Source organism: Ostrea edulis, chromosome 5, assembly GCF_947568905.1.
Source record: "Ostrea edulis chromosome 5, xbOstEdul1.1, whole genome shotgun sequence".
NCBI classification, from domain to species: Eukaryota; Metazoa; Mollusca; class Bivalvia; order Ostreida; family Ostreidae; genus Ostrea; species Ostrea edulis.
This window is the reverse complement of record NC_079168.1, coordinates 46,123,425-46,144,609: the sequence shown is the minus strand read 5'-3', so window position 1 is coordinate 46,144,609 and position 21,185 is coordinate 46,123,425. Positions and strand designations below refer to the sequence as shown.

At 35.5% G+C, this 21,185-nt stretch overlaps 1 protein-coding gene across 1 annotated transcript; it reads right to left on the bottom strand.

Moving 5' to 3' along the window:
- Positions 1–9,664: 9,664 nt before the first annotated feature.
- On the bottom strand, positions 9,665–15,432 carry LOC125650699 (temptin-like). The gene is made up of 3 exons (XM_048879184.2): positions 15,119–15,432; positions 10,724–10,937; positions 9,665–9,772 (listed from the first exon to the last, which is right to left on the bottom strand). The coding sequence occupies exons 1-3, from the start codon at positions 15,293–15,295 to the stop codon at positions 9,714–9,716; spliced, it is 450 nt and encodes a 149-aa protein (XP_048735141.2). The 5' UTR covers positions 15,296–15,432; the 3' UTR covers positions 9,665–9,713.
- Between the last annotated feature and the right edge of the window lie 5,753 nt (positions 15,433–21,185).

The window sequence follows — 21,185 nt, the reverse complement described above, 5'->3', positions numbered from 1 at the left end:
GGAACGGAAAATATTCACAGGCACTTGACGTTTCTATATATATATATATATATATATATATATATATATATATATATCTTCCTATAAACAAACTAATCTAGATCCTTAAAACGTCGAGTGCCTGTGAAAATATTGTATGCATTAATGTTAATTATGAGGAGGTCAGCATTAATGAACAAGAAAGCAGAAATTACAGAGGGAAGTTATCTTCAGAATCCAACGTTTCATATATACTTTATACTCATACTCAAGCATATTTATTTGAAAACCATTAGAACTATGATATAGTCTTTGGGTACCACCCCTTTTCCCGGCTTTGTCATTTTCTGACCCTTCCCCTTACCCCCGTTTGTGACAGTGTGCTGTTTCACAAATTTCAAGAAAAAAAATATATTGAAAACTAAGACTTAAATTATAATTGTCAACCCCTTTCAAATTCAAGTTTATTACTTTATTCTGGCTGCCATCTTAATTAAGAAAAGATTTCATGAGCCTATCTATCGAATAAAAGGTGTTCACTCCCATCCCACCCTTTTAATATTTAATATTTGGAAACATTTCAAACAATGATTGTGAATAGCAAATCATGCAACATTATCCCTGAGGAGTATATTGTTTTGAATATTTTTATACTTTTAATATGTCGGTTTTGAAGTTATATTTACTATCATTCATGTTTTTATGAAACTCGAAGAAGATTGAAGTATGATTTACATAAATAATAGCTACTTAAGTAGTTCTAGAGGTTTAAATTGATCTCCAATCTAATTAAAATCAGATCTTCTCTAACTGTTACAATGGAGATCGAAGGATCTGACAACTCTTTATTTTGTATTCCTTGTGGGAGTTATGAGATATAGGGCTCACGGCGGATGTGACCGGCCAACAGGAGATGCTTACTCCTTCCAGGCACCTGATCCCACCTCTGATATATCCAGGGGTCCGTGTTTGTCCAACTCTAGATCACTGTTCGTTATCATTGACCAGTCAAATGACGGATATCGCTAACATGAAGGTTTTGCTGTTATATCGGAACATACTTGGTATTTATCATACTCATGCCATTAACTACCGAGAAGCACGGGTAAATAATTGAAGACGGCGGCGGCAAAGAACGATGTTAGAACGCCACAGAAAATATATTTTAACGATAATGGATGCATAATATCCAATATCTTTTTCTCTCCCTTTAACGCTGATATTTGTAATTTGTTGAAACTTTTCATTGTTTGCACCAATTTTTGTGAACTTTCAATCCCAATACACTTCAGTAAAACGATTCCTGATTGGTCCTTGATTCTTTGTCAAGCTATTGTTATTAGTCGAATATTTATTGAATTATTCATGAGAATAACCTCAAATGCAACTGTCAGATCCTTCTCCGGTGTAACGGTTAGAGAAGATCTTATTTTAATTAGATTGATTGATCTCGTTTTTCTTATTCCTCTGGAATACCCTGGCATGTTCTTTATCTGGTCTTTAGAGCTCCCAATTATCAAATTATTCACATGGCAGTCGGCTTAGCCCACCAGCATTTCCATGTAGTCTTCCTGCCCGATGCCTGGTTTCCATATCGTAAGCTGCTATGACCTCTATGGAGCGCCAAATTAACATAAACTCAAATAATTGAAGATATCTTCAATTATTTGAAGATATCATCAATTTAATTATTGCTCTCTTTAATTGAATTAATGCGCGCATTAAACCAATTATTGCTCTCATCAAATGAATTAATGCGCGCTTCAATTCAATCATTGCTCTCTTCAATTCAATTGATGAGAGCATCAGTTGAATTAATGAGAGCAATAATAGATTTGATGCGCGCATTAATTCAATTATTGCTCTCTTCAATTCAATTGATGAGAGCATCAATTTCATAGAAATATTGCTCGCAATAATTAATTTAGAGTTCGGTATAAATAATTTGATGATCTCTTTAATTCAATTGAAGATATCTTTTAATTATTCACAATGCTTTTGTATAAGGAATTAATGCGCACATAAATTCTTTTAGAGAGAGCAACAATTCAATTAAAGAGATTAATTCAAATGTGGATATGTTGAATTGAAGATATCTTTAATTATATAGTTGCTCTCTCTAAAAGAATTATTGCTCTCTTCAAATGAATTAAAGATATCATTAATTCAATTGAAGAGAGCAATAATTGATTTAATGCGCGCATTAAATCCATTATTGCTCTCATCAAATGGATTAATGCGCGCATCAATTCAATTATTGCTCTCATCAAATGATTTAATGCGTGCATTATATCAATTATTGCTCTCTTCAATTGAATTGTAGCGCGCATCAATTCAATTGTTGATATCATTAATTCATTTGAAGAGATCATTAATTCAATTAAAGCGCGCATCAATTCAGCAGAAGAATTAATGCTATCATCAATTCAATTAATGCGCGCAATAATTCAGAACTGAGGATATCATTAATTATTTGAAGAGATCTTTAAATTGTTGCGCGCATCAAATGAATTGATGATATCTTCAAATAATTGAAGATATCTTCAATTATTCGAGTTTATGTTAATTTGGCGCTCCATAGATCTCCAGCCATCGAGCCAACTGGCCTTCTGGATCTTTCAAGCCAGCGAAGGGAATTATGATCTGTTATGACCAGAAATTTATGTCCATACAAGAAAGGCCTAAAGTGTTTGATAAAGGTAACAATTGCCATTAACTCCTTCCTGGTCACGCAATACTTTCGTTCCGATTTGCTCAGAACCTTACTGGCATACTAGTATGCAGTCACTTTCTTCTATCCATCTTGCATCAGAGACAAGGCCACTGCGATTGCATTCTGACTTGCATCGGTATCCAGAATGAATGGTTCGCTTAAATCTGGATGCGTAAGGATCAGTGCAGATGTTAACTTCACTTTCAAAACGTCGAATGCTGTTTGAAATTCCTCTGTCCAGGAAAAGGGAGTTGTTGCCACGGTCAGCTTATGTAACGGTCGTGCAATATTGGCAAAATTAGCTATAAATTTTCTGTAGTAGCTGCAAAGACCTATGAAAGATCTAACCTGTATTTTGTTTACTGGTTCTAGCTATTGATATCATTTCAAAACTTCCACCTTTTCAGGATCAGGTTGAATGGTTATGAGATCACATGACCAGATATTTGACCTGTTTACCAAACAACACACATTTCCTAGCCTTTAGCTTCAATCCGGCTGTGTGAAGCTTTTCAAAGACTAGTTTCAGGTTACATAGCATTTTTTTCGAACATTTTCTCATGTATAATCACATCATCCAAATAGACAAGGCACACTTGCCACTGCAGACCTGACCAGACTGTTTCCATTAGCCGTTCAAATATGACCGGGGCATTGCAAAGCCTGACACTGTTCGTTATTTCGCCTTTCATTGAATTCATATAAACCTTCACTTGTCACGAAAGCAATCTTGTTCTTCTCATCTGGATCCATCTCCACTTGCCAGTATCCTACATTAAGATCATGAGTACTAAACCTCTGGGATCCCCTCAGCTGGTTAAAGGACTCATCAATTCGAGAGAGGGGGTAGGTGTCTTTGATCGTGACACTATTCAAACGCCTATAGTCGATACAAAATCCCATGGACCCGTCATTCTTCTTAACAAGTACTATTGCCCAGGACAAGGGACTCCGAGAATGATAATAGCTCTAAAACTGCATTGTTATTTGGGATTTCAAACATTTCGGTTGAGCATCACTGAAGAGACATTATTTGTCGAAATGCGCATCTGGTGCATCAAAATTGGTACCGTATCAGTTTTACATTATGACCCCTGGGTCGAGGCCTCTGCTGTTGGACTGGTAGTCCCCGAGGGTATCTACAGCCCATTAGCTAAGTACTTCTATACTAGCTTGAAAATACGGATGTATAATTAATTGCTGTTATAAAATTTAGAAATTCATTTCAAAATTAAGGATCATCTCCCTCATGCATAGCTCTTATCCTTAGACGAATTTGACTCCACTTTTATGGCACCCTGTTTTTCCCTAAAATAGCTCTAAAACTTCATTGTTATTTAAGATTTCAAACATTTCGGTTGAGCATCACTGAAGAGACATTATCTGTCTAAATGCGCATCTGGTGCATCAAAATTGGTACCGTATAAGTTTTACATGATTCCTCTTTGAAGCATGTCGATACATGCTCTTTCACTGCGTTCTGTTTTCGAAATGGGAGTTGTTTTGGGTGGCTGTTTAATAGGTGTATGAATACCCATGTTGATTTTGTGCTTTATCATAGAGGTGCAACCTACATCCTCATACATATACAGAAAACAGGAATTATTCACAACCAAACATGTTGCCTTGGCCATTTGTTCTTGTTCTTGTTCTAGATCATATTTGCCATCAGACGGTCAGACGGATTCATGACTAACGGACACGCTCTTTTTCAGGTGCTTGTCTTTGTCAAAGTAAGAGGTCAGAAGTTTGCAGAGATTTGCTGGGAAATGTATTTCATTTGTATTGCCTATTCCGTCAGCAAAAATGTAAACCATGCAAGGTGAAGATAACATGAAAGTAAATAGATTAATAAGTTGGGGGTTGAAGAATAGTAGGCAAGTTCCGTTAGATAATTTCTTGAGGAGTGAGTTGGAACATTGGAGGTTTATTGATTCCTGGGAAGGCTATGTTGCTTGGAGATATCAGAGGCATCTCCGATTGTCACTCTTTACAGATTCTTCGCTTTTCAAATGGGTTGCAATGGTGATGAGTGATTTTTGGCCCATTAGTGATTCTAGACCCATTCATTTGAAAGAGGCTTCATTTCTATGTAATATACTCTTCTTGCAGTCCAGGAGAATTTAAGGGACCATAGGGTCGATGCATATCTTGATAATATGGTTGCGGTTAGTGTTGGGGAAAATTAGGGTAGAAAGATACCGATTGTTAGATCGTTCTTGGCACACTGATTTTGACTACGGATAACTCCGTTTACCTGATCGGTCGACAGGGGATGCTTATTCCTCCTAGGCACCTGATCCCACCTCTGGTGTGTCCAGGGGTCCATGTTTGTCCAACTCTATTTTGTATTGCATATAAGAGTTATGAGATTGATCACTGTTCGTTATCTTCACCTTTCATTTAACCATCGAGCTTGTATTTCTGCTGGTGGACAGTCTGTCCTCGAGGATACTTGTCGCTCGATAAATATAAACAATAACGAGACAATACTGGCTGACACGTCGCCCACGTATAAAAAGGTGCCACTCTGTGGAGTCTATAAGGGGCACAGGCTCCAACAGATCGGTTGGTGTCCCTCGGACATATCAAAGATTTGTCTTATGTACAATCGTCAAATTGTCAGTTTTGGTACAGAAACGGAAATTCTTATACCCAAATTAAACACTGTTATGTTCATTTAAGAGATATTTTTAATGAAAGGTGAAGGTAGACGAACAGTGATCAATCTCATAACTCTTACAAACAATACAAAACAGATAGTTCGGCAAACACGGACCCCAGGATATACCAGAGGTGGGATTAGGTACCCAGGAGGAGTAAGCATCCCCTGTCGATTAGTCACACCCGCCATGAGCACTATATCTTGATCAGGTAAACGGAGTTATCCGTAGTCAAAATCAGTGTGCCAAGAATGGCCTAACAATCAGTATGAGACACGCCAAACAGCATTTGACCCAATGATAGGTTTTATTGGCTGACTGGATCGTTATAACGACCACAGAATTTGCGAAATGCTGTCTTTAAACGAAACTGTTGGAACCCCTGCACCATCAACTTGTTTGTCAGTAGCCTGCTTCGATTTAAAAACTTACCATAAGGAGAACAAGCTCTTACGTATCGAATCGGGTGAGAGATATAAACACCATATGCAGGTGATAATGGAATATTGCTACATAAATATGGGAAGTTGACGATGGAGAAGCTGAAATCATCCCGTTTGTCGTCAGTTTGCCGTTTATGTCTATTTTCAACAAAATATCTAAGTATGAAGCAGAAGTGGATGACTCTGTGGTGTCTTTTATTTCGAGCTCACAGTGATTTATCGAATTAACATATGAATGAAAGTTATCATTGTTAATAGACAAAACGTTGTCGATATATCTAAATGTCGAATTGAATGCCACAGCACTATGTTAGGAAAACAGTATTTACTTACTGTTGTGTGTATGTCCACTCGATTCCCTGAAGTTATATACCTCTTAGGAATATTAAGGCAAAGACCATAGTCAAGGCCCTTACCAAGTTTTTTAATTTCGTAGGAGTGCCTAAGACTATTTAGTCAGATCAAGGTTCGAATTTTATGACGGAGTTGTTTCAACGGGTCATGCATGCGCCAAGTGCTAGATAGTATAAATCCACTGCTTATCATCCCGAGTCTCAGGGGGTTAATGTTTTCATAAAACCCTTAAAACTATGATGAAGACATATTGTTATCACTATGATAAAGACTGGGATGAATTGATTCACTTTGTTTTATTTGCTGAGCGAGAAGCAGTTCAAGAGTCTCTTGGATTCAGTCCCTTTGAATTAGTATTTGACCATACAGTCAGAAGTCCTTTAAAATTTTTGAAGGAAAAGTGGTTGACTGAGACTAGTGCTCTTAACCTTTTAGACTATTATCGAATTTCAAAGATGTACTTTACAATGCTTGAAAATTGGCACAAGAAAATCTCAAGAGTGCTCAAGCCAAAATGAATTTTTTTATGACAAAGATACCAGGAACATACATGTAGTTTTCAATCCACGTGATAAGGTTCTTGCATTTTTGCCTTTTCCTGGCCATCCTTTACAGGCCAGATATCATGGTCGTTATGAAATTGAAAGCAAGCTTAGTGATGTGAACTATGTAGTTAAGACACCTGGCCAGCATAAAGTAAAACGAGTTTGTCACATTAACATGTTGAAAGAATATTTTGATGGATCTGTTTGAAATTCTGTAAAATTAGTTTCCACTTCAGCCAACGTTTAGACATTTCAAGTTGAAAAAGACTTCAATCAGAATGGTCGCTTAAAGAACTCCGAAATTCTTGTCAATTTTGATGTGAAACTTGGGACATTTGAATATTCACCCGAAAGAACATGTTCAACGCCCCATGGCTGATAATTTTTTCAATGTTCCAAAACGACCAGTGCTACTTGACATGATGTTATAGTGAGTGACGCTCATCAAGCAGCATAAGAACAGAAGTGCAGTACATATTGGACAATGCCATTACTGAGTCAAGTAAAAGTGACTGGAGCTCATTTTGCATTCTAGTTGTAGTACCGAAACCTGACTACTGACTGCGTCCTGATTTTGGAAAAATAACTCTACATGAAAAAAGCTGAAATAGAAGAACAAGTGAAAAAAAAAAAGTTAATTACTCTACTTATAGACAATTGTATGGGAACAACAACAACCAAAATAAAAACAACAACAAACGAATCGGTAATTACTCTACTTATAGACAATTAAATAGTGAGAGAAAAATGAACGGTTAACAAAAATACTCTGCTGATAGACAATTAAATAGTAACAAAAATGAGTACGTAATCACTCTACTTATAAACAACTAAATAGTAATGAAATATCAATGGTTAATCACTCTACTTCTAAATAATTAAATAGTAATGAAATATCAATGGTTAATCACTCTACTTCTAAATAATTAAATAGTAATGAAATATGAATGGTTAATTATTCTACTTATAGATAATGAAATAGTAATAAAGAAAATGAATGGCAATCACTCCACAAATAGACAAATGGATGATAATTCAATAAGTGACCGGGAAACATTTTGACTTTTTAATAATATACAAAATCAGAAACAGAACTCAACTTTAAAACTAGGGGAACAGTAAGAAATTACCATTTACAATTTATACAGTAGGCAATAAAGCTTATTGGTGTTCAGCTGAATGAAAGGCGAAGATAACGAACAGTGATACTGTTTTCTTGGTACTTTGTCATATAGCACATTGTTTCGTTTTCGAGTTTGTTGGGGATGTTGGAAATCCCTAAGGCTTTCAAGGCTCCAGAAATGTTCCAATGTCTAATTTATGAGATGCTAAAACGTTAGTCCAGACAGAAGAAAACCAATTTTATCCTTAACGACATTGGGTTCCCTTCTACAAATAACTTATTGCCTATAGTAGTCCAGTGATGATCTGTACTAAGCTGAAGCTAGCAGCCACTAACCAGCAGTCAATAAGCCCATAGAAGCTAGCAACCAATAAGGAATTTTATCAAAGTACTGAAAGTACGCAAACAGAATATTCAAAATCAGCAAATAAACGATCAAAATTAATCATTTTAAAATGCAAAATTCTGGTATACGCACTTACTAATATGATTACGTGAAAAGTTTAGATGGAGAGACTATTTTGTATATTGACCATGAAACATTTTTGCATTGTACAAATAGTGTCTTGTCGTTTTCCGTGGTCTATACATTCGTATTAATCGTTAATGGTAATGTTCATTAGTCGGAAATATCACAGTTGTTTCGTGACAATTGATCAGTATGGGCTAATAATAAAACGAAAACGATTGGTGTGGATTTTCAGTTTATTTCGGTTTTTTAAAAAAATTGATCCGATTCATTTATGGTTTTCCTCTCAATATGCAAGACCCGTACATACAAAGAATAAATTATATTAATTAAGATAGTATCAGGTGTAATTGATAAGGTGGTCGGTCTCTAGAATTTAACAACAGTTTGAAAATAGATATGCATATACCATTGTGTCATTAACATGAATGGTGTCATTCACATGAGTGATTAAGTATATTTTTGAGACTAGCATGTCAGATTTGATCTAGTGTTCTCGATGGTACACTGGCTTTGTTAACCGCTCCTCACAACCATGCACTTTTAAAATACATGTATATCGTTGTTCCAGTCACACACTTTTACGCATATTTAAGAAAAATAAATTTCATGTTTGAAAATACCCGTTAATGCTTCATGAAAGTATGTATTTTCAAAAATGGAATTCATTTTTTATATTCACATTCTATTTTATTTCTGTCCGAATCCCCAGTCTTTAAAATAGACATACTATGTTTATCAAGATTCATACGCATATATTCACACACAAAAACACACTCAGATCATTGGAACAAATGTTGTTTGACGTATTTCATGCCGATTATTAGGCCGTTCTTGGCACACTGATTTTGACTACGGATTACTCCGTTTACCTGATCAAGACATAGGGCTCACGGCAGGTGTGACCGGTCGACAGGGAATGTTGTCACTATTTTTTCCGTTCAAATGAAGACGAAACAATTCCCACAACGTAACTGCTTATCTCCTGATATTGAAGAGTTCCTATGATCTGTTTTTCTTTAAATTAGTGATACGTAGTAGGTATGGGCAATCACTACATATCACTTTTTTTTTTTTTAAAAACCGGGCTTCTTGAATATAACGAAGAATTATTTAAGTCAACTATCGATACTACCTGCACTATTTACGCTGCGGAAGTCTATCAACATTGCCATGTTTACCGACAGTACCAAAGCAAAATATTTTCAATCATTTAGAGAATTCAAACTTCCGTGTAAAAATTCTGAAAATTTTCGTATGTTTTGACACGGTCATCGACAGTAGAGTGTTTTATTGCCGATAACCTTGACATATGTTACTTCTGTACTGTCGTGAAACAACGTGACATTAAGAGAAAAAACCACAACAAATAATGTTTATTTTCCCAATATTCCGTTCCATACCCACGCTCTTTATTTCATACGTTAACATGGTCCACAAGGATAACGTAATTGTGCTGGACAGTGAGGTTTGTCACAGAAGCCTGAAATAATGTCAATAATACATGTTCATCGAGAAATAAAAATATACACAAAAATTAAGCAAGGCTCACTTAAATAGTTTCAGTATTATTTTAGAATTAAGACATAAAATATATAAAGCAGTAAATTAATAAAGACTATGATATTAAACCATCTTGAACTTCAACTTGCTCGATTCACCAATTGCGAAGTTTCAAATGATATATGTAAAAACATTAAACATATCACCTATTTATATGACAATGACTGTCACAATGTAATTATGACCATAGTGATGATGATGAGGAAGATCCCTCTGATAAACAACAAACGTCTTAAGGACCATTTACTGTAAGTTTCAAGACTAAGCATGCAATAATTTTAAAACAGAATATTCATAGAAAAGTATGAACACATGCAAACAGAAAAAATAATGATCAGAAAACTTGCTTTGATTATTAACAATAATGACAATGAATAGGTGAGAGAGGGTGTTGCACGGAAACGTAATATTTCCTAAAGGCACCTCAGATATAGATATAGCGTGTATAGATCTTTTGTACATAACAATGCAACCCCAACCCCCTCTACCTAATGAAACAATAAATATAGAACCAATAATTTATCCAAATTATGTGATTTCCCCGCCGATCACCTTCATACGTCGTTTTAAATATCTAATAATCAGTTTCTACATTCTGCAAGCTTTTGAGATAACCACTGTGAGATACTATTTTGGACAAGACAAATTCTTTGGGAGGTGTATTTTTGATTTCTACATTGAAGGAGAATTAGGATATTAAAACTTACAAAGTACGTCATCATGTAATACTTAACGTCATCACAGTAGGCTAATTTTCGACTTCAAAAGTGAAACACGTCCAGGGAATTTGAAAATAACTATATGTATAGTCTAACAACATCTTATCAATTTTGTTTCCGTATGTAGTGACGTCATACAAAAGCTTTCGTACCTGGATGTCCAGAGGGATTCGCCAACAGATTCCAATGTTTCAGGAAAGCGTTCAAAATTGGGGTGATGGGGTACGAGCCCACAAAATGACACAACGTTCCCACACTGTATAGTGTTGTATTAAGACCTAGTTCTATACCGTTGACAACACCGTCACCATCAGAATCGGCTAAACATACTTGTGCAGTAAACCGATTACCATTCAGTTTAAAGTCCTGCAAAAAAAAGAAAACTTGTATGGCCTCTGTCGTAAATTGATTGCACAGTCGGATATACATATATATACATATATATATATATATATATATATATATATATATATATATGGAAGGATGACTCAAACAAGAATTTATTGAATATATATATATATATATATATATATATATATATATATATATATAAAAGCACAAAAACCCAACAACACCCTACTATATTTTTATATATATATATATATATATATATATATATATATTTGTACATCCACTTTAGTGGTTGTTCTCAATTCTTGATTCAGTGTTAATGATTTGTGGTTTACAATGATAGTCCAATGTCCAAGATCAAATGAAGGTTTTTATAAGGAGTGGATTCGTAGCTCTCAGGTCAGTCCCCGCCCCCAGAGAGTTACTGCTCTGAATATCGTAACAGTTTGTTTTCATTGCTGATGAGCTGGCAAGTCTGTGACACAACAGCCTTCCAACCAATCTCTCTTCACCGCTTTCGAACTAGTCTGTCTGAAACCCGAGTACCAAAATCTTCAAAGAGCTGCAAAACTTGCGGAATCATTTCATTATTTCTACATAACCAACTGTTCATTGCTTCAAGAAGGCATGAATCCACTGACGATGTACAGTGACATTGTAACGAAATATCACTATCTCTCTAATCCTGTCGACAGACTAGCTGCTGTTCTTGTACCAAAATAATCGCCAGCTATATGTTCTCTGTTAAAGGTACTGGTTTTTTTTTATTGGGCCGCGATTGTTTGAAGGATTCTAGAAAATAGCTTTTTAGACAAAACGAAAATAGCTTTTGGAAAATATTGTACCTTTCCATTACATTTGAACTATAAGCCCGATAGTTTTTGAAGTTACAGGCTAAAAGCAAAGCACAATATACGATATACCTGATGATAAACGCAAATCACGATAAGTAATAGACCTGATAAACGCAAAACACGATACACGATAGACCTGATAAACGCAAAACACGATACACTATCGACCTGATAAACGCAAAACACGATACACCTGATAAACTCAAAACACGATACACCTGATAAACGTAAAACACGATACACCTGATAAACATAAAACAAGATACACCTGATAAACGTAGAACACGATACACCTGATAAACTCAAAACACGATACACCTGATAAACGTAAAACACGATACACCTGATAAACATAAAACATGATACACCTGATAAACATAAAACACGATACACCTGATAAACGTAAAACACGATACACCTGATAAACGTAAAACACGATACACCTGATAAACGTAAAACACGATACACCTGATAAACTCAAAACACGATACACCTGATAAACATAAAACAGGATACACCTGATAAACGTAGAACACGATACACCTGATAAACGTAAAACACGATACACCTGATAAACGTAAAACACGATACACCTGATAAACGTAAAACACGATACACCTGATAAACGTAGAACACGATACACCTGATAAACGTAAAACACGATAACCTGATAAACGTAAAACACGATACACCTGATAAACATAAAACAAGATACACCTGATAAACGTAAAACACGATACACCTGATAAACGTAAAACACGATAACCTGATAAACGTAAAACACGATACACCTGATAAACATAAAACAAGATACACCTGATAAACGTAAAACACGATACACCTGATAAACGTAAAACACGATACACCTGATAAACTCAAAACACGATACACCTGATAAACGTAAAACACGATACACCTGATAAACGTAAAACACGATACACCTGATAAACATAAAACAAGATACACCTGATAAACGTAAAACACGATACACCTGATAAACGCAAAACACGATACACCTGATAAACGTAAAACACGATACACCTGATAAACATAAAACACGATACACCTGATAAACGTAAAACACGATACACCTGATAAACATAAAACACGATACACCTGATAAACGTAAAACACGATACACCTGATAAACATAAAACGCATTTAAAAAAATAGAATTGATAAACCCAAAACAGAATAGAAAAAGAACTCGATACGATGGGATACACGCCCGATAGGATAGAATGCACACCCAATATGATATGATACATAATAAGCAGTGTTTTATGTTCTCTAAAGATAATTAACAGTATTTTATGTTCTCTAAAGATAATAAGCAGTATTTTATGTTCTCTAAAGATAATAAGCAGTATTTTATGTTCTCTAAAGATAATTAACAGTATTTTATGTTCTCTAAAGATAATAAGCAGTGTTTTATGTTCTCTAAAGATAATTAACAGTATTTTATGTTCTCTAAAGATAATAAGCAGTATTTTATGTTCTCTAAAGATAATAAGCAGTATTTTATGTTCTCTAAAGATAATTAACAGTATTTTATGTTCTCTAAAGATAACTAGCAGTATTCTATGTTCAAAGTCAATTGATTTATGACCTTGTGAGATTCAAAATGAAAAGGAATCAGACCTTAATGTGACAAATGTATAGGAATCAGACCTTAATGTGACAAATGTAAAGGAATCAGACCTTAATGTGACTTGAAAACCAATGAGGATCATCAAGTCTTTAGAATTTACCAGTGTCTAGCAAATGGTTCACAAGATATTGAGGAAACAATATCTTTCTATATCAAGAATAGTTTGACCTTTGACCTTAAATAGATCCAGTATATCAAATTTGAGGTCTGTCAAGAAAAGGATTATCAAGATATTGAGCACACTACCAGTATATCTTATGTCCAGAGTAGTTTGATCTTTGACCTCAAAATCGAGAGAGATCATATACTCCTTAGGTAGAACCAACATACCAATTTTGACGTCTGTCGAGCAAAGGGTTCTTAAGATATTAAACAAACAATATCTTACTATATCCAGTTTATCCTTTGACCTCGTGACCTCAAAATCAGCAGGAACATCTGCTTCTTAGGGGGAACCAGTGCACGAAATTGTTTGTCAAGCAAAGCGTTATCAAGATATTGAGCGCACTATACCTTCCTATATCCGGAGTAGATTGACCCTTGACCTTGTGATCTCAAAATCAATAAGGGTCATCTACTCTTTAAAGAAAACTAGTATTATTAAGAAGTTTGATGTCTGTAAAGCAAGTGAGTTTTTTTAAGATATTGAGCAGACAACAATTGATCTACAGACCAACATGCCTCCTATTTACAAAGGGATGGCATAAAAATATCTACAAATCTTAAGTACCTAAGGCATATTTATGGGGGAGTGGGGGGGGGGGGGGCACCGAATTTAATTACTGCATGTACAAGTTGCTAAATAATATCTTGAAAAATAACTTAAGTGTGGGTAAATGAAGCAAATATGCATCTGAATGTGAAGTTTTTCTGGTTGAAGACAAAGTACATCTATCATCTAACATGTTTAAGAACGTTTATGGTACCCTCAAAACTATTTATTTTATCTACAGGGTTGTCCATTAAATATACCACAGTGACGGCGACATTTATTTTATCTACAGGGTTGTCGATTAAATATACCACAGTGACGGCGACATTTCCCCAAAAGCATTACAGGTAACACTCATCATTTTTCAGCTGATGAAGAGCAAATCACGTGACTCAAATGTGTAAGCATTGGAAGAGCTCGTTGCTTCGCTCGCTATTAATTATCTAAAGAAAAAGAAGAGAATTTTCTCAATCTGATGAGACTAGGGAAATGAGAGTGATTGCTTTTCTCATTATATAAATAGTAAAACAATTTGATCAAATGATATTCAAATTCATATGAGTAACAATTTATACATAGATAATGAGATGTACAATTAATCAAATAGAACGTCAGAAGAAAGTACATTGCTTGTTGTTAAATATACTTTAATTTCACAAAATAATCTAAAGAAAGCTGGTAATTAAGATTGTGCAGAAACCTGAGTTATATAATACTGTAAATCTATATTTTCTACATTATGACAATATTTCAATAAAAGAGAAAAAATAGTCGGAAACCACACCAAACTTATCAGAGTGTTACGATTGGTCATGTGACTTACAGATCAGGTTTTGTATCAAGAACGGTTACTAAAGAATCATGCAAAACACTGCATGTCTACCAGAAATGAAATGATACCATTCATGATGTTTGTCTAAAAATAAACGTTTGATATAAAGTTTACCAAATTTTCTGATTTGAGTGTAAATGTACTCACTATACCAAACTTATTGAGCCCTGATTGACTTGGTCCAGTGTGTCCAACACGAGCCCATACACGTCCACGACAACAGGGATCTGGAATACTGTGTCCATTCAAAATATTATTTCTGTATTGTGGCAGAAAATGGGCCACAGTCATCAGTAAACATCCCAGAAATGCTTTGAGCAGCATGTCGTGTTATCAGATTTCAAAGGTAAAGTAAAGCTGGCGTCCCTTCTTGATAGATTCGAAGAGTGTATAGAGGAGGCGTTGATTTGTTCGTCACACTGGGCTGATGTATTCCGTAACTGTCGCATGTCACCGTCTAGTGAAGAAAGGTCATTTGTAAAAACACACTTTTTTGTGCATTGTATAGCATGCAAATATCATGCGATATGATTGACTGATGGTTTGATGAAATGAGGAGTGAGAAATATTAAATTATTGACTTAAAACACGGTTAAACACTACACCTAACAAATGTAGACTCTATGAGACCACCGTACAATTCTCATACCCGTTTCCGCTATTATTCCAATATTTTGGAGTTTGACTTTAATTTAATGAAAGTTGGAAATGTATATGGGATCTGGAAAAAATTTATGCTTAAAAGTTTTTGGGTGATTTATTCTGTTTGATTTCTTTAAAACGTCCTGTTTAACAATTATCCAGATAATTCAGTGCTAACAGAGACATATATGTAATAGTTGTTATTTCAGAATTTTAAAAATTGATTTCACAGAACCTAGTTTCACAGTATGACGACGTCGTAAACGTGTTTTGCATTAAGTAGGTGATTTCCCTTCCGTCACCGATTCTTAGAATATTCTTCTTTCGAAGACAAAGATTAAAGGACAGCCCCAGGTGTATCTTGGTATTCATTAATTGCTCTCGTTTGGCAGTTTACGTTTACAGATTAATAAATAAGAAGTGCAATGACTCCAGAGCAAATTTATATTAATACAAGTAGGTTGGTTTCAACCCTCACATACAAAAGGTCGTTTATGAGCTTACTTTACGAATTCTATTATGATTATTTGACAGTTTCCCTCCGCAAAATAGGATGTAAATGATAATTAATTACACATATGAATCCTCTAATAATTAGTGAAATAAATCAAAAAGACAAATGATCACAACAGATTTACCAACGATTATTCCAGCTGTACGGAAGTGTATCATTGCCAACTGAAGAGAGAAAGAATATGTTGAACGTACGAATATTTAGCCATAAATCACATGTAGAATGAAGAAAATACATCTTTAGTACCACATTTTTGAAAGGTTATGCATATGAAAGGGTAAGAGGGCGCGTACATGGGGGATTTTCTTAATCATTTGTGTATAACGCCATCAATACTAAATGCTGAGCTATTATAAAAGTTTTAAAACTTGTAATTTATTAGCCTACTTCATGTACGTTTCATTAATGAAATTATATCTTATGTAAATAAAAGGATTTGTTTCACAATAGTTCTTAAAAATGTCTTTACTTTATCCCAAAAAATGCTATCATCCTGCAACTGGAAAAAGAACCCAGCGTCTGTAGATATCACAAAGTACATCCGCAAAACATACTGTATACCTAACCGGATATGTACAATATACTGTACACAGTACACCTAACCGGATATGTACAATATACTGTACACCTAACCGGATATGTTCAATATTCTGTACACAATACACCTATCCAGATATGAACAATGTACTGTACACAGTACACCTAACCGGATATGTACATTGTACTGTACATAGTACACCTAACCAGATATGAATAATGTACTGTACACAGCACACCTAACCGGATATGTACAATTTACTGTACACAGTGCACCTAACCGGATATGAACAATATACTGTACACAGTACACCTAACCGGATATGAACAATATACTGTACACAGTACACCTAACCGGATATGAACAATATACTGTACACAGTACACCTAACCGGATATGTACAATATACTGTACACCTAACCGGATATGTACAATGTACTGTACACAGTACACCTAACCGGATATGTACAATATACTGTACACCTAACCGGATATGTACAATGTACTGTACACAGTATACCTAACCGGATATGTACAATTTACTGTACACAGTACACCTAACCGGATATGGTTGTAAGCTTAACCTTTCAAATTAGTCGGACGTTACAAAATGATATGTCGTGTGTACGACTTATTATCATCTGGTACAATCGACATTGTCAAATTCAGTGACGTAGCTACATCAAGGTATCACACCCAGTGGCGGATTTAAAGGGGGGGGGGTCATTTATTCCTCTGAGAGCGGAAGAAATTATTGCTTCTTCTATCGTTTACATTCTTCCAAACATGATACCACGATTTACCTTGATATTGAAAATTTATGGGGAGGGGGGAGGGGCACCGGCTGCGCCCCCATAAATCCGCCACTGCGTATTGTGGTATGACAATCGCGTCCGTCCGTCTGTCTGTCAGTCCCGCTTCCTATCCGGCTCGTAACTTAAATGGGACCTAGAATCATCAAACTTTTTCAGCTGATACATTTTGGGTAGAGGGTGGATCGCACTTTAATTAAGATAGACCACAGTAACCTTTGATTAAGACAAAATGGCCAAATATGTCAAAATCCTGTCCGACTCGTTTGGTCTAAAATCATCAAACTTGGTCAATTATGCATCTTAGGAAGAGGGTGTGTCGCATCCTAAATCAAGGTCACTGTAACCTATATAATTAAGATGATTTGGCCATGTATGGCATAACCCTTTTTGGGACTTATGTAAATATGAGTCCTAGAATCAACAAACTGTAAATTTTTGTGCATCTGTCTAGAAATGTAAAGGGAGGCAATCCCTACATATGTAATACACTTTTTTTCTCATAAAATGTAGGTACATGACAATTGATATGAATACTTGCAATGGTAATGATAATCTAAGCTGATGGTGTTTGAAGCAGTTTAATCTGTCTGTCCAATTGAGATTCCATTAGCTCCTTGAGAGAAAACCATGGTGTTTCAGAGTTCAGCTGGTTATTCAAAGATCATTTTGATAAAAGCTATAAATTACATATGTCCAGTTAAAGCACAGGCACCTGAAGTATGGATATTACTACCCCCCCCCCCCCCCCCCTTGTTTGATAATTTTTTTTTTGGTGGCAATAATTTCTCTGAAATGTGTGAATTCCCAGTCTATCTCATCCCTCTTTCGGTTCATGTAATCGTTTCACGTTTTTTGTAAGCTTCAGAGATTGGCCTTCTACCGGTATAATAAAATACACAAGGTATGAAACAAAAATTTGTAAATAAACAGGGGGTCCCCGTTTCGGGGCACATTTTCCGAGTAATTACAGCGTTACCTAAGGAATTTTGGCGAGCAGCAGGTTAGGGAGATGTCATACTACAAGTCTCTTCAACTCAAAACCCATCTCATCTCTTTTATTTGAAACAATCTTGAGTGGATTGATCGGACACGGCTTCATCTCTTCCACTGGCAGCCAACAGAGTACGAATTGATAACGTGTCGTGTGATTGGTCTGCGAATAATCCCAAGACCGTTCTGATGATCCCGAGACTAAGCAATGTCTTTGGGAACCAATCACACGGCGCGTACAACATATTCGTACTCTCTGACCTCCTTTTTGGTTGCCAGTGGAAGAGATGAAGCCCTGTCTATATCACTATTAATGCTATATTACTTACCGTCTAAATATGTAAATTCCATAAAATAAACCATCACTAAATTTTCCGTTCAAATGAAGACTTTTATGGCGCAATATTTTATCTCCCAAAATTGAAGAGTTCCTATAGTTTGTTTTTTTGAATTAGCGAAATGCAAGTAGATGTGTAGAGATACGATGTATCAGTAACTAGATAAAGCAGACTATAGGAACTCTTCAATTCCAGGAGATAAAATATTGTGCCATGGAAATCTTCATTTGAGCGGAAAATGTAGTGCCTGTTTTCATTTTGGGATTTTTATACCTAAACGGTAAATAATATAGCATTAATAGTTTAACAGTCAAATCACTTATTTGAAGCAAACAGCAGTGTCACCTAAGTGCACTTTAATCGCTAGAACTGGCCGAAGCTGAAAGTAAATTTCCAGACATGAATTATGAAGGACTGCTCCGAGATTCGGTGAAGGCGTCAGTCCAAATATTCAGCCGAGCCGAATCTCAACCGATATTAATGTAGGCCTACCTTGTGTATTTTATTATACCGGTAGAAGGCCAATCCCTAAAGCTTACAAAAAACGTGAAACGATTACATGAATCGAAATAGGGATGAGATAGACTGGGAATTCACACATTTCAGAGATATTATTGCCACCCCCAAAAATTATCAAAAAAAGGGGGGAGGGGGTAGTAATATCCATACTTCAGGTGCATGTGGTTAAAGATCAATAATGAAAATAATCTTCGCAAAACCCAAAATAAGTAATCCATACCATGTGAAAGAATGTGTAAGAAAATAAAAATATGTTTTAAATAGAATAGTCTGTACTTATTTGAACAATTCAAGAAATATATTGACAAGTCATTTGCAATGTGCAATAGACGGTACTGACTAAAATCCGATCTCGATCCCGGTCATCGGTTTCGGTCCCGAATTAAAAAAAATCTGGGACCGGGACCGAAGACCGGGTCGGAGACCGAGTTTTAGCCAGTACCGTAATAGACACATTACAAGGAATAATCTTGACTTTTACTTCAGACCATAAAAGCAATGACTTTGCACCAAAAAGCTGATCTTCATTTTACCTCAGACCTAAAAGCAAATATATTGGTGCAATAATCTTGATTTTACTTTTGGCCTAAAAGCAAAGAATTTTGTGGCATGTACTTCTATCATTTTTTAATGAATAAACATCTGATGGGTGTATCATGTGCCATAGCGGTGCATTTTATTCTTGCTTTTTTTGGTGTCCATTGATGTGTGTGTGTATGTGTCAATGTGTGGGTTTTTTTTGTTGTTTTTTTATTTCTTTTAATTTCTTTTAAAATCTTTGTTCTTAAATGTTCAATTTTATGTTGACAATAGAAAGAAGAAAAAAAAAAAGAGAAAAACAAACCAAAAAGAAAAATATAATCAAAGCTGACTGTCATTCTATATGAAAGGTGAAGATAACGAAGAGTGATCAATCTCATAACTCCTAAAATCAATACAAAATAGAGAGTTGGGCAAACACGGACCCCTGGACACGCCAGAAGTGGGATCAGGTGCCTAGGAGGAGTAAGCATCCCCTGTCGACCGGTCACGCCCGCCGTGAGCCCTATATCCTGATCAGGTAAACGGAGCTATCCGCAGGCAAAATCAGTGTGCCAAAACGGTCTAACAATTGGTATGAAACATGTCAGACGGCATTTGACCAAACGATAGGTTGTATTGGCAAATTAGATCGTTATAACGACCATAGAATTTGCGAAATGCTGACTTTAATCGAGAATGTTGAAACCCCTGTATCATCGACTTGTTTGTCAGTAGCTTGCCTCGATTTAAAAACTGATCATACGCAGAACAAGCTCTTGCGTATCGAATCAGTTGAGAGATATAAACACCATATGCAGGTGATAATGGAATATTGCTACATAAATATGGGAAGTTGACGATGGCGAAACTGAAATCATCCCGTTTGTCATACAGTTGAGTTGTCAATTTGCCGTTAATGTCTACTTTCAATAAAATATCTTAAATAAGAAGCAGACGTGGACAACTCTGTGGTGTCTTTTATTTCAGGAAGATATCGAATCGACATATGAATGAAAGTTATTATTGTTGATAGACAAAACGTCATCGATATATCGAAATGTCGAATTGAATGTCACAGTGAGAGATATTTTCTTCTCACGTATGAATATAAAAACAAGTCAGCTAACAAAGGGTCATAATTCGTGCTCATGGGAATTACAACAGACTGTTGGAAGACCTGATCACCAAAGACCAAATTTCCCACATCATATACATTATCATTGCATCCATATGGAAATGCAATGTCTAGGGTCCTGGTCCAGTGATCTTCTCGTTGTCTACGATAAAGGGTACTTGATATTGGATGGATTGTTTGTGTGATGGTAAAAATTTTCCA